This window comes from Poecilia formosa, unplaced genomic scaffold, assembly GCF_000485575.1.
Source record: "Poecilia formosa unplaced genomic scaffold, Poecilia_formosa-5.1.2 Scaffold41, whole genome shotgun sequence".
Classification (NCBI taxonomy): Eukaryota; Metazoa; Chordata; class Actinopteri; order Cyprinodontiformes; family Poeciliidae; genus Poecilia; species Poecilia formosa.
The window spans coordinates 2,797,871-2,811,682 of record NW_006799980.1 but is presented as its reverse complement, the minus strand read 5'-3'; the positions used below and the strand labels follow the sequence as shown (position 1 = coordinate 2,811,682).

Genomic DNA, 13,812 nt, shown 5'->3' with positions numbered 1-13,812 from the left:
GCTGGGACTGAAAGTTTGAGAATATTAAATAAAATGTTCTGGAAATAGTTTTACAAAACGAAACATGAATTGCACTTAGTTTTATAACTTATTTACCTATTGAAAATCTGCAAACGGCTGTGCCACACGGAGAGCTGTCTTTAAAATGTCCGGCTTTGCGCCGATTCAACCATAAGGATTATTTTTTTAAGATAACACACAGACAAAAACTTCACAGAAAAAAAATGTATTCTTTACGTCAAGAAAACAGAATTCAGGACTCCACATTACAGGCTTATTCATTTATAAAATAACCCTGTTTTGGAAAAAAACTAAGTAGGATCATAAATATAAACAACCAAAAAAGTGAGGGGTATTTACAGAAAAAAAGGTGAAAAATCAGGCACGGAATTGGAAAATTTGAAAAACCTAACCGATCGACTCACTCCAGCCAAAGGTTTCAGTGGTAGCTGACAGAGACCGGGATCTGACTTTGGGCGTTCTGTAACTTCCCGTTGACGATGAGGAGCAGCGGAGAATCCACGCGTATGCTTTTAAAGTCGTACGACTGTCGCAAAGAAGACACGAGGAGGTTAGACCCACAGACCCTAAATTGAAATCTGACAAAAAGACGCAGGAAATGCTGACCTTGTCTTTATGTGTGATGCTGTGACGCTTGACGTTGGGTTCGGGGACGACAACGGAGTCGCCGATCAGGACGCCCCAGTTGTCCGCCGTGTTGTAAACCATCACCACCAAACACGTCTCCTCGCTGTCGACCATCCCAAACGTACTGCAGGGAAAGAACAGGGTGGTAACAAAAACCAGAATCTCACAAAGTGTAACAGGAGTGGATCTCATTTCTAAGTACATCTTGATTAGACAGCACTCAGGAAAGTATTGACTGAGAGATCAAACTATAAAGCCTAAAGTTGGAGAGTAGTTGCACTTACAAGGCCATGCGACCCTGAGAGGCCAGGCTGAACACCACCTTCCCCAGGGCGGCCACCCCGCCATTGTGGCCATGCGTGAGAGAGGAGAGGGGCCGCGGCTCGAGACTGCCCACTCGGCCGGACGGAGCGCGGAACTGCGGGGACGAGCACGGCCCCAGAGCGGACGTGTTGAGGTTTGACAACATCGTCTTCAGCCGACGGGTTTTCACCTTGCCCTGCACACACACACACACACACACACACACACACACAAAAAAAGTCTTGGGCAAAGAAGGGATAAAAAAGAACCATAGCTGCACTTTGCTGCCACCTTGTGGTCAAAACAGGGATTGTACACTTTTTCCACAGTAAAATTCAAGCACTTTTCAAGCATTCTCAATGTAAATTTTCATATAAAAATACAACCAAACTAAAGAAGACAGGTTCAACTCAGTATAGTATTACATCATTTATTAATGTTAATGTTTTATGATTGCATTCTACATAGCAAACTTTCTTATATTTTAGAAAAATAACTTGAAAACAACACTATGGAGCAACTTAAAGCTCTTTGTTGTAGAACTACTGAACTGTTCTAAAGAAATTACAACAACAACAACAAAACATAGGGTAGTGGTGGGAAAGAGAAGCATGTTCACCACACCTTGTTCTGGATGAGTTCTGTCACTTTCTCCAGATACTCCAGCAGCTGCTTCTCCTTCTCCAGCGGCTCCTCCCAGTTTGGGTCCAGCGCCGCCGCTCGGCTGTAGCCTTCAAGCGCGCAGCCGAACATCTCCTCATAGTAGAAGAGGTTGGCTCTGTTGAAGTGCAGATCTGGCATGCTGCTGGCAATCTTGTCCGCCGCCTCCATCGGAAGGAAACCATATTAGCGAATTTTTCAGTTTTAACAGCGGGAATAATGAGGGCATCCTTGTGTAAACTCACAGATTTTGCATAGGCGCTCAGAGCTTGTTGGGAGAATTGTGGGTTCTGACCACAGTTGAAAAACAGAGACAAGTAGGCGTTTCCAAGAATGCCTGAAAAACATGAAACAATGAATTAAAAGTAAAGTGTTTAAAGAAGCACCTAGAGATTACTTGCTATTATTCTACTCACACCATGAAGTCCCATCACCGGGATCCAGCTGCACCGCTTCCCGGGCCAGGTCCACACTCTCCAGCACATGCTTCCCATGTTGATCTTTGTTGGGTGTTGGCAGCTGCCTCAGCACCATGGAGAGGTTGCGTAGCGATACCTTATTCTTCTCCTACAATAAGTAAAAGGATAAAGAAGTGATTAGGTGATTAGATTACAGAGAAAACAATCACTGCTCCTTGTCTAAGTGACATACATGCTGCAGGGCACCAGTGAAGCAGTTCTTGGATGCAACCAGGTCTCCCTTTTTCCAGTACTGGTCCCCCAGTATGTTCCAGGCCTCGACCAGGCAGGGATCCAGCTTCACCGCTCGGGACAAGCACTCCTCGGCTGCAGCGCTGAAGTCCGGGGTCACGTTCAGACACCTGCCTTTTTGCAGCAGAAACTCTGCGTTGTGTTTTAAGATGTCTGACAGAAACAAACAAACAAACAAAAAAATTAATTTGCGAATTAATTACAGTATTAATGTTATGAACATTTTGATTATGAAAATCTAGAGCCACCTTCTTTCTCCTCCAGCCTCATCAGTGTTTCCTCCATCTTCTGTTTGACGTCACCGTCTCTCCGACCGGCCTCCTCCACGCCGTGCGTCTCAAAGTAGCAGTCTCTGAAGTTATGGAGCTCGTCCACCAGCTCCTGTGTTGGTAGAGGACAAGTGGTGAGAGCAATTCAGACCACTGATACAAAAAACATACAATGACAGAAAAACCAAAACAAGACAAAACCTTTGAGGACACAATCAATGTGACTAAAGATAGTCATTTAATCCTGGAAATGTTCTGCAGGTGATAGAAGGCTGGCTTTGTAACTGTCTTTATATGTCTGAGGAAGTCTGAGAGAAACACTCTATCCTGATTTCAGGCCTGATCATTAGTTCCTAGCTGTAATAACTGAAGCTGTGTGCTAACTCTAGATAATAGATAGCAACATCTGATTTGTTTCTGTTCAGCTGAAGAAAACTATGGCACAACCATGAACGAATTGTTCTATGGATCTGCTCAACATTTGAACAGATTCATAGTTACCTGGTGACATTGTTTCAAAAATCTCTTTCTTTGCATTTTTTAAGCGAACACCAGCGACATAAAAAGTAGAAAAAACGGCATGAAATAGAGCTCTAAATTGAGTGTGACTTACTTGATGATAAAGCTGTCTGTTATGATGCCTACAATTATACTAGCCTTTAGAGTTCACTTTACCTTTCCGCAATTCAAGACTTTCTTATGAATGTTATTTAAGCGTGTATTTGAAGAAAGCAACAGTGAGACAGTATAACAACAGCTGACTGAAAATAAACTATGACTCCATATCATACCAAGGACCTGCAATGGTCAGAGGCTATGTTTGCTTATATCAAACTGGGTGATGGTGATCCAGGATAACCTACCTTGATGATCTGCAGCTCAGTTTTGGCTTCTCCAGCTCCACTACTCTCCTCTTTCTCCGCCATCTTTGAAAAACAGCTTCGGAGGAACCCAACGAGTAACGGAAAAAAAAAAAAAATTCTCAGATGTTTTTTGAACTAGTTCTACATTTAAACATAAAACCTGGCTGTATGGACAGCTGCTAATGTTTCTTTATTATTATTATTTTAATACTGCAGAGCAATTTTTCCACAAAGGAAAAGGGCTTTTACTTTTAGGGACACCGGAAGTTGTCTTTGATAAGTTTCTTCTTCTTGCTTGTCTGCAGATGGTTGGCAGACAGCATTTGGTGCATTACCGCCACCAACCTAGAAGGAGTGTAAATCAGGACATCCAATCTAAAAGTGTTTTATCTTAAGCATAACTGTTATATATTTAATGAATGCTAATAAAGAAAAGTTATTCTTAGAATTACAAATAAAATTACAAAATAACAACCCGTGATGTTCGGAATTAGGAGCCTTTTTTGACAAAACGGAATGTTTCTTTGTCAAACAGTATTTCATTCCGGCGCTTTTTTTCCCTGTGCACCACTCATACTTCTCTGTCTGGAGCGCGGATTATTTTCACCCTGTGTTTTGGTCCACTGTGACCAATTTCTGTGATCGCACAGCTCGGTGATCGAGCTCATCATGTCGGACACATGGAGTAACATTCAGGCCCATAAGAAGCAGCTGGACTCGCTGCGGGAAAGGCTGAAGCGACGGCGGAAGGACCCGGCGCAGCTGTCCGGGACGGGTACGTGAAGTTCGGGATGTGCACGGCGGCGGGAGCGGGGTCTGCAGCTTGCGGACATCGTTGCTGTTCCGGTTATTACTATGTTAAAATAATAGAAACAATCACTGGAAAGCTTGATTAAAGTGAGATCGCCTGCGCGCAAGGGTTAATTGAAAGCATCAGATATTCAAAGAGCCTTTTCTTTTATTATGTGTCTGTTAAAATATTTGTTACTGCCATATAACTAATGTACACCTTCTACATTTTGAATATTTTAAAAATTATGCAACCCGTTTAGGAGTCCACTGATCCGATGGCTGACTTTGTATTAAGATAATAAATTTGATATGAACCACCGATGATAAAACGGGAAATTAAAATATTATTAGGATCTCACATTTATTAGAGATAATATGTAAAACGAAAACTAACCAAAAAGTAACCTTTTGTTTTAACATATGACGATCAAATCCATTCATCAATCGAAGCATGAAGTCACTGTTCATTGCTCAGTTGTCCATCCATTACGTATCGATCCTCGATCAGCCGATCATCCACCATTCTACTATCCACGTATCCAACGATCTCCATCCAGATTTTGTATTACAAAATACCGACCTACAAAACACTGGCCAACACAGTAGGCAAAAATGTGCATTTAGATTCAAATATTTCCATTCAAACATAGCAAATAGTTATGCAGTAACTATGAATCAAAGTTATGGAATAAACCCAATGCCCTGGGTGTTCTCCCTGTGATTCCTTTCCTACAAATTTCATCAGTCTTGTTCTCCACTCAGACGGCGGGCTCAGCGCTGAGGGTTCCACAGCCAGGAGCGACAGCCCAGCTCCATCAGCTCCCTCTACTTCTCAGGGGGAGACGGAGCAGCCACCGGACCCTGAGCTGGAGAAGAGGCTGCTGGGATATCTCTCCGATCTGAGCCTCTCGCTGCCCACAGACTCGCTGGCCATCACAAATCAGCTCAACAGTGTAAGTCTTCCAACAGCGACGTAAGGCTATTTAACTGCATCTTCCGTCCCTTTATTTAGCGTTTCCATGTTGCGTTCCATCAACACAGGCGGAAGGTACGGTTACTCACGGATGCATCCAGAGTCTGCTGCTCAAGTTCTCCGCCCAGGAGCTCATCGAGGTCCGGCAGCCTACCTCCATCTCCTCCTCTTCCACAACTTCTTCTCCGCCCACCACCGTCGTCGTGGCTGTGGACCACACAAAACTGTGGGCCATGATTGGCTCTGTGTCCGGAGCCCAAAGAGCCGGGGTCAAGAGAAAAGCCGAAGACCAGACCCTCGGCGGCTTTTCGCCTAAACTTCAGAGCTCCGCGTCTCCTCCTCACGCGTCCTCCTCCTCCATTACGCCGGCTTCTTCGCTGCAGCTGGCGGGATCTTCGGCGGCAGGAAGCGGAGCCGAGAAGAAGGGCCGCAGCAGCAAGAGCCAGTCGTCTCACGTGGACATGGAGATCGAGAGTCTCCTGAACCAGCAGTCCACCAAGGAGCAGCAGAGCAAGAAGGTTACGAGATGTTTTAGATATTTCTGGAAGCACCTGAATAGGCAGGAGAGTGACCAGAGGAGTCTCATTGTCAGTGCTTTTATTTTATTTTTGTCTTAAAGATGAGTCAGGAGATCCTGGAGCTCCTTAATGCCAGCACAGCCAAGGAGCAGTCCATCGTGGAGAAGTTCAGGTCTCGTGGTCGAGCTCAGGTCCAGGAGTTCTGCGATCACGGGACAAAAGAGGAGTGCGTCCGCTCTGGGGACACACCGCAGCCCTGCACGAAGCTCCATTTCCGGTAGGTTATTTATGCCTTCTGCTTAACAAACATTTTAATTTATTAACGGTTTTCCAACTTGTTTTAAATATTTTATTCTGAAAATATTGAATTTCTCTGACAATATTTAGCGCAAACATATAGTATTTTCCGGACTATAGACCGGTGCGGTCTATAGTCCGGAAAATACTATATGTAGGTGTGGCTTATAGTATGGTGCATACTATAAGCCACACCTACAAAAAAAAAAAAACTGGAAACGTGCATATATAAGCGGCACCTGGGCATAAGCCACTGATATCTCCGCCGCTCTCAAGGACACAGCAGAGGGCTGCGTCCTTAATAAACCTGCTATTAAAGACGCAGCCCTGCATCTCCAACACTGAACCATGGATTGTTCACGCCAAGCTTACCTGCAGTGGCTTGATCAAAGCGACCTTCAACTTAAAAGCTGCATCATATGAGTTTGAATAAATTTCTCCGTCATGCCTGCTGCTAGCATGTGCTTGTTCTAAATGAAAATTAGCACTTTCTTCTTTTATTTTCAATTTTGACTTCCAAGGATTCACTTCCTGCTATAGAGCCCCCTGGTGGTTGAAGAAAAATCCACAGAAAAGCCGCACCGGGCCATAAGCCGAGTGGGAAAAAGTAGCGCTTATAGTCCGAAAAATACGGTGTATGCTTTTAAAAAGTATATGGAAATAAGAGACTAAACACCACATCTTCACAGTGCAATATAAATGCAAAATGCCCTTTTCAGTCAGAAGATGGAGCTTTAATTGCTCTTTAAATATATATTTATTCTACACCAGCATCAGAACGACCAGTGTACATTTTCACTCAGTTATTGAGGTAGGAGGGCGTTTTTGCTGTCAAACATCTGTGTAAGCAATCTTTAGCGGCTTAAAAATCTTCATTTGAAAAGTTTTGTGGTTTAAAAAAATTATAATAAATTTACAGCACCAAGAGTTTTGTCAACCAGCTTCCAACTTCTGTCTTTCAGCCGCATCATCAACAAGCACACGGACGAGAGCCTCGGCGACTGCTCCTTCCTCAACACCTGTTTCCACATGGACACCTGCAAGTACGTGCACTACGAGATCGACAGCCCCCCCGAGGCCGAGAGCAGCCTGATGGGGCCCCAGTCGGGGACCCCGGAGATCGGGCTGCACGCCGAAGACGCCGACAGCAACGTGGGCAAACTCTTCCCATCGCAGGTGAGAGAAACGAGGAAAAACCCACCGCCGAGAAGGATGAGGGGATTTCTTTTTTCCTCCACGGGTTGTAAAGCTGCTGTTTGGTCCTCAGTGGATCTGCTGCGACATCCGCTACCTGGACATGTCCATCCTGGGGAAGTTCTCCGTGGTGATGGCCGACCCTCCCTGGGACATCCACATGGAGTTGCCGTACGGGACGCTGACCGACGATGAGATGAGGAAACTCAGCATTCCCGCCCTGCAGGATGACGGTTTCCTCTTCCTCTGGGTCACTGGGAGGTAAACGAAGCAACCCTCAACGCTCAGTTTACCAGTAAACACACTCTGTCCGTCGTAAGACTGCTCCTCCATTGATACCCATCAAATCTATATTTAATCTCAATTTGAGGCAAGTTAATTCATGCCAAATTTAACAGATGGATCTTGTCCTTTTACAGGGCCATGGAGCTGGGCCGGGAGTGTCTCAGCCAATGGGGGTAGGTGCTGCTTGTTTGTCATGTGTTACCCGCTCTTTATTCTTCCCCTCCTCATTGTTTCAACATGGCGTCCCCTCAGCTACGAGCGCGTCGACGAGATCATTTGGGTGAAAACCAACCAGCTGCAGCGAATCATTCGCACCGGCAGGACGGGCCACTGGCTGAACCACGGGAAGGAGCACTGTCTGGTAAATCAAAGTCCAATCAGTCGTTCTTCCTGCCGCTGCAGAAGGCGAACGCCTGAAAACCACGTGGGCGTCGTGTTTTGGTTTGTCTTCAGGTGGGGGTGAAGGGAAGCACGCAGGGGTTCAACCGAGGTTTGGACTGCGACGTCATCGTGGCCGAAGTAAAGCTCCAGTCATCTTCAGACACAGGTTATTATTTCCAGTTCCTGTCCGCTCGTAATCGTCTGCGCTCTCTGACTCAGGTCCGCTCCACCAGCCACAAACCAGATGAGATCTATGGCATGATCGAGCGGCTGTCGCCCGGCACCAGGAAGATCGAGCTCTTCGGACGACCTCACAACGTCCAGCCCAACTGGTAACCCTTTACTTGTTTAGGAGGAAACAGTTTATCTGTTTATCAAAGTTCATCGTCTTTGTCGCCGAGTGTCTCCAGTCATAGGTTTCTTCAAATTCACTGTGATGCAGACTGCTGCAGGAGATCTTTCCTGCCCACTGCCATCACCATGTATAATAACTCTTTGAGGAATGTTGAATTAATATGAGTTACGTCAACATTTAGGTTCCCTGTGGGATCGATAATGTTTTTGAATTTGAATTTCTTGTTGCATCACCTAACGGATTCTGATCTGAATCTGGAAAAATGAAGATTCTGTTTTTAGATTGATTCAAGTCTTTTTTTTATTTTTTTTCTTGCTCTTGGTTTTTTTGTCGTCTCACCAATAATTTTTATGTCTCGTTTCACAGATCTTTTTTATTTTACTGAAAGAATCTACGGATAAATATAATCTTAAACCGGGACCATTTTACTCTATGCCACCTTAAATCAGGGTTTAAATCAAGACATTAAACCTTAATGCTCACTTTTTATGGAAAAAAAAAAGATAAAAAATTACTAACGACGCTGCACAGAATCCTTAGATGTTTTAAATGTTAAAATAAATCTTGTAAAAGTCAGAGCAGAGGCCTTAACATAACCTCTCGCCTGATCAGACTCGAGTTTCATTGTGGTTTCTGGTAAATGTTTTCCACTCAAAGGTCAAGAATGCTCCAAAAAATATGAGGAAATGTGAGTGTGGAATTTTGAAATGTCAATCTTAAACCTGTTTTGAGGACTAAATGTTGGCGTTCTCGCGCTCTGTCCAGGATAACCCTGGGGAACCAGCTGGACGGCATTCATCTCTTGGACCCGGAGGTCGTGGCCCGCTTTAAGGAGCGATACCCAGACGGAGTCATCTCCAAGCCACACACACAGTGAGGATGTCACTGTGTGTGTGTGGAGTTTGATTTAGGACTGATTTCTTTTTTTAATTTTAATTTTTTTTTTATAACTGTGAATACTCTTTAATAAATATTTCAGGACAAGATGCCTCGTCTGTGTTGTGTTTTAGATGAATGTGGAGAGAGAACCTTTTGCTACTTGGTTGGAAAATTTTATATTCATTCTGGGTTATTTAATGACAGATTTGACTCTATTTTACACTGCGGAACGATTTGGCAACAAACAACTCTGGGGAATTCTAAAAGCAAGACTTGGTAGGACAAGATTAAATTTATTTTGGATTTTTCTCTAATCCACGCAAGACGAAAGTGATCCACAAAAGCCCAAATGTATACATACACACTCTTTTAAGATGTGTTCATTTGTTCCTCACCAAATCACACATCAGTTTGTGTCATTTGTGTCCATCAATAATCTTTTGTCTTAGTTCTGGTTGGATACTTGAACTCTATTTGTGGCTTAATTTGTTGCTCTTTCCCAGGAGTTTATTTTCAGTTTTTCCATTTCCTTGTTCAGGTGAGAAACAGAGAAATTGATTTTGACCACATTTTTAGTCAATTTCTTCATATTAAGTCCTCACTTAATAAAAAATAATTTAAAAAAAGAAAATAAATCAATGATATTATTGCCGTGATGAGTGATTGTAAATGTCTAACTGAAAATGTAAAATAAAGCAAGACTTCAGAGTCACTTGATATAAAAACAGGTTTTATTACAAATTTTGTTAGCAGACCACTGCAGCTCAGAATATATTAGTTTAGGTTGTCAGTGAGGAAATCATCCCCACATATGTCAACATGTTATTGTAGGTAAGCACATTAAAGTAGCATTAAAACATTTCATATTTCAGAGTTTGGATCAGAGTGAAAATTAAATAACAGCAGAGAAATGGAAAAGTCGCAGTATGGCTCAGTTTACTTTGTCCTTTTCAAAACATTACATAAAACAGCTGGAGTGACGTTTTCGTGTGCGAATTCTGGGATATTTGACCTTTGTAACAAAAGATATTAAAAATCATGTTTTGCTTTTTAGTAATTCACTACAAGCTTGTGAATTTAGAAAGTCAAACATACTGGAACAAGTTAATAGTTCTGTGCTTCAGATTGAGTTAGTCATGATAAATCTCTACAACAACAAAAAAGGTCAGTTTAAAATCAGCCGTGATGATCTGATGAACAAAGCGAAAACAAGAATTTTTATTATATCACAAATATCAAAACACAAAGAGCAGAATAGAAAACTTGCAAAATGAAAAAAAAAAGAAAAAGTAATGCACTTGTTGGTGAAGAAAGCTGTAAACGACCGTCCCATCAGTTTCTATAATGAGTCCTCTTTTTTTCCTTTTTCCTTTTTTCTTTTTCTTTTTATTTTTTTTAGAGCTGAACTGACACATCCAGTCTGTTTTCCTCAGGGTAAAGGCAAAGCTCACGCTTGAAGACTCCCAGTCCGTTTGCCTCCCCTGCAGTTCTCCGCTCTGCTCAGTAGGTGGCGTCCACGGCGTTGATGTTGCTGTCCAGCTGGTGTCTGAAGGACAGCCGGGCCTTGGTGGAGAAGTAGATCTGGGATCCCCGGCTGAGGCTCCCCGCCCCTTCGCCCTCGCTGCCCCAGGACGTCGTGGAGGACAGACGAGGCTTCGTCTCCTCTGTGGGAACTGTGAGCGAAAAACACAAAACAGTTAAGCTAACTTTACTCATTTTTTCTTAGTGTAAAACACAAAACAGTTAAGCTAACTTTACTCNATTTTTTCTTAGTGTAAAACACAAAACAGTTAAGCTAACTTTACTCATTTTTTCTTAGTGTAAAATACAAAACAATTAAGCTAACTTTACTCTCATTTTTTTCTTAGTGTAAAATACAAAACAATTAAGCTAACTTTACTCATTTTTGTTTTCATACTCGTATAGTGTTTTGTTTGGGCACCTTGCACTGACATTGCCTTTCAAAAGTATTCATACGTTTTAATTTTTGTTTTTGTTGTTTACATTTGGTCATTTTACAGCCGCTGACTTTATTGTTTTCCATTGGAATTGTCCATTTATTATATATGTGACAAAAAAATGCTACAATGCTTTGAAACGACTCTATCAATGATTTGAAAAGCATTGCACCCATTTTTATACTTTGTAGAAGCGCCTCTGTCTTAGAGACGGAAACGTTTGCCCGTTCCTAGCGAAATAGCTGAAGCTCAGTCAAACTGAATGGACAGCATCAATGATCATTTTTCAAATATTTTCACATGTTTTTTTTGACTGAGGTCTGAACTTCAACCGGCCCATTTTAATCCATTAATATGTTTTTAATACGCATGTAAACCCATTCTACTGTAGCTCTTTCTCAGCTAAAAAAATGTCTTTGTTTACAAGTTTTTTACTGCTTCTAATAGGATTGTCCTCATTCATCTTCTGGTCAACTCTGGCTAGCTTTCGTTTCCCTGCTCATGGTAATCATCCCCATTTCATGATGGGGGTGAAATGGTGTATGAAATTGTAAATGGTGTAGATACCATTTACAATTTAGCAGTAAATGGCATCTACACAATTCCCTGAAAAAGTTGCAATAAATAATTCTTATCTTCACTCTTATAGTCATCACAATAGTACCACAAAATATTGCAATAAAACTTAAAGTCCATATCCTCGCCCCTACTTATTAACACTACTATTTAACTTGTGGTAGCCATGTGAAATCCTTACAAAGAAGTTTGCATTAACCTGACAAAACGTGAACAGTGTTCCCACCTGCTGCCGGGGGGGCCTCCCTGCTCTTGCATCGCTCTTTGCACCGTCTGTAGAAAGGAAAACACTGCAGCATCTTCACACCCATGACCGCGCCGTCTGAAGGCAGAGAGGAATGAACAAACGTAAATATATAAAATGAATTTACCAGAACTCAACAGTGACTTTCATTTCCTCTCCAGCTCTCGATAAAGCAGGTTTATCCGCCTGCAGCTCGGCTCGCAGTTCCCCCCGTCTCGTCACCTGGTCGCAGTTTAATGGGATTATGATGCTGCACTTCAGAGCCACGGCAGCTTAATGTGGGCTGACAGTATCAGTGAATGGCAGTGTGGCCCAGCAACCCGCCACTCAGTCGCTGTTTACTGTGCCATCACCACCGCCGTCCCTCCCGCTCCCTAATCCTGGCCAAGGGACGTCAGCGCTCTAATGCACTTCAAGGAACAGATCAGCTACGCAGTAACAGTCGGCCGTGGATTTACACCGAGGTGACGTGATGCAAACATGTACCGGCTAAAACAGGCGAACAGGTCCAGATATCTGCAGGGAAACACATTTCTTCCCAACCAGCATATTTTATTCATACAAGCTTTTTTTTTTTTTTTTAGCATTTAGTTTTACACCATTCAGTCGGGATAGTTTCTTTTCCAGACAAAACAAGTCAGACCAAATCTGAACAATTCATCTGACCGAAGACGATGGGGTCCTTCGCTTGGAGACACAAAGTGTCTTTTTTTAATTTGAGGCTAATTGGGTTAACAAATGGGTCATTAAAAATGGAGCAGAGGGACCAGAGAGACTATAATAGTTTCTTTTTACGGTCTGCAAGGACTGGATGATTGTCAGAGTTCTGAGTACTCTTCTGATAAATCACTGTTAACTGTTTGATGATGGCAAAAAGCTGCAAGTGTTTGATACAGAACGTATCCTAGTGATCCATAACTTAAATACAAACAGATCCAGTCTATATTTTTAGATTTATTTTTCTAGGAGCTCCTATGACATATTTTTCAAAATGATTTCATGTGGTTGTATGTGATATTTATGAGCAGTCAGCATCCTAAAAAGCCCAGAGTACTGTAGCATTTTTAACATTGGCAGAGTGCCTTACCTACAAACTCATCATCCCTGTTCAAAACACTAATTTTCAGCTATTGCTTACTATTTCACCAATATTAAAAGTTCAGCTTATTAACAACAAAGGAGCCCAATCTGAGTACCGGAGACATAAGGTAACAAAGGCGTTAAGGAAGTTGTGTAATTATGTCCTTTTGTAGTGTGAGCGACGCTTCTAGGTTACAGGTTGCAAAAATCAAAAGCGACACTTCCTGAAGTTTTCTCATCAACTCCAAACTCAAAAATCCAACGAGGTCTCAAAGTGCATAAAACATCTTGAAAGACACGGTTTGTTTGTGTTTCTGATGGTTTTTGTCTGATTTAATCTTTCTGCACTCATATTTTCCACATTTATTAACAGAGTCGCCTCTCTGGAAGGGTCCATTGGTTGCCATATTGCTGCCAACAATGTGACGTTCTCCTGAGACGATGCACTCGGTCCCAGTTTTTATCCTACTGCTTGTTCCACTGCCTCATAGTTTAACCGTTTAGCTGCTCCACCGACGAAGCTACTGCTGCTGTCAACCATGTGGACACAGAAAGGTGTTTGTGTGTCTCTCTTCTTCCTGTTGAAGGATGAACTTGCCTTCACATGGCTGCTCTGTACGAGGAATTGCTGCAAAGTCAAAGACTCCCTGCAATCAGCTAACTTTTACCCATTTAACTTCTAACTCAGATCAATCTGAGATCTGAATTTCAATCTGTCTTTAAAATATGTTAGACTATCGTAGACGATTATATGTTACTAATCCGAACTGCGTGTTTGACATGAGGTTTTTTTTGTGAACTGTTGCTGCTGTTTACACATCACCTGA

The 13,812-nt window shown here is 42.5% G+C and overlaps 2 protein-coding genes across 2 annotated transcripts; one reads left to right on the top strand and one right to left on the bottom strand.

Annotated features, from left to right (window-relative positions):
• Positions 1–210: 210 nt before the first annotated feature.
• ttc5 (tetratricopeptide repeat domain 5) lies at positions 211–3,740 on the bottom strand. Its single transcript, XM_007551378.2, has 9 exons — positions 3,454–3,740; positions 2,570–2,702; positions 2,263–2,474; positions 2,028–2,178; positions 1,857–1,948; positions 1,576–1,776; positions 933–1,147; positions 628–772; positions 211–547 (listed from the first exon to the last, which is right to left on the bottom strand). The coding sequence occupies exons 1-9, from the start codon at positions 3,514–3,516 to the stop codon at positions 440–442; spliced, it is 1,320 nt and encodes a 439-aa protein (XP_007551440.1). The 5' UTR covers positions 3,517–3,740; the 3' UTR covers positions 211–439.
• A 235-nt stretch (positions 3,741–3,975) lies between these two features.
• On the top strand, positions 3,976–9,217 carry mettl3 (methyltransferase like 3). Its single transcript, XM_007551377.2, has 11 exons — positions 3,976–4,228; positions 5,008–5,198; positions 5,287–5,736; positions 5,838–6,013; positions 6,996–7,209; positions 7,301–7,488; positions 7,647–7,685; positions 7,765–7,873; positions 7,966–8,031; positions 8,113–8,225; positions 9,014–9,217. Exons 1-11 carry the CDS (start codon positions 4,123–4,125, stop codon positions 9,123–9,125), a joined length of 1,764 nt encoding a protein of 587 aa, XP_007551439.1. The 5' UTR covers positions 3,976–4,122; the 3' UTR covers positions 9,126–9,217.
• Positions 9,218–13,812: the final 4,595 nt, after the last annotated feature.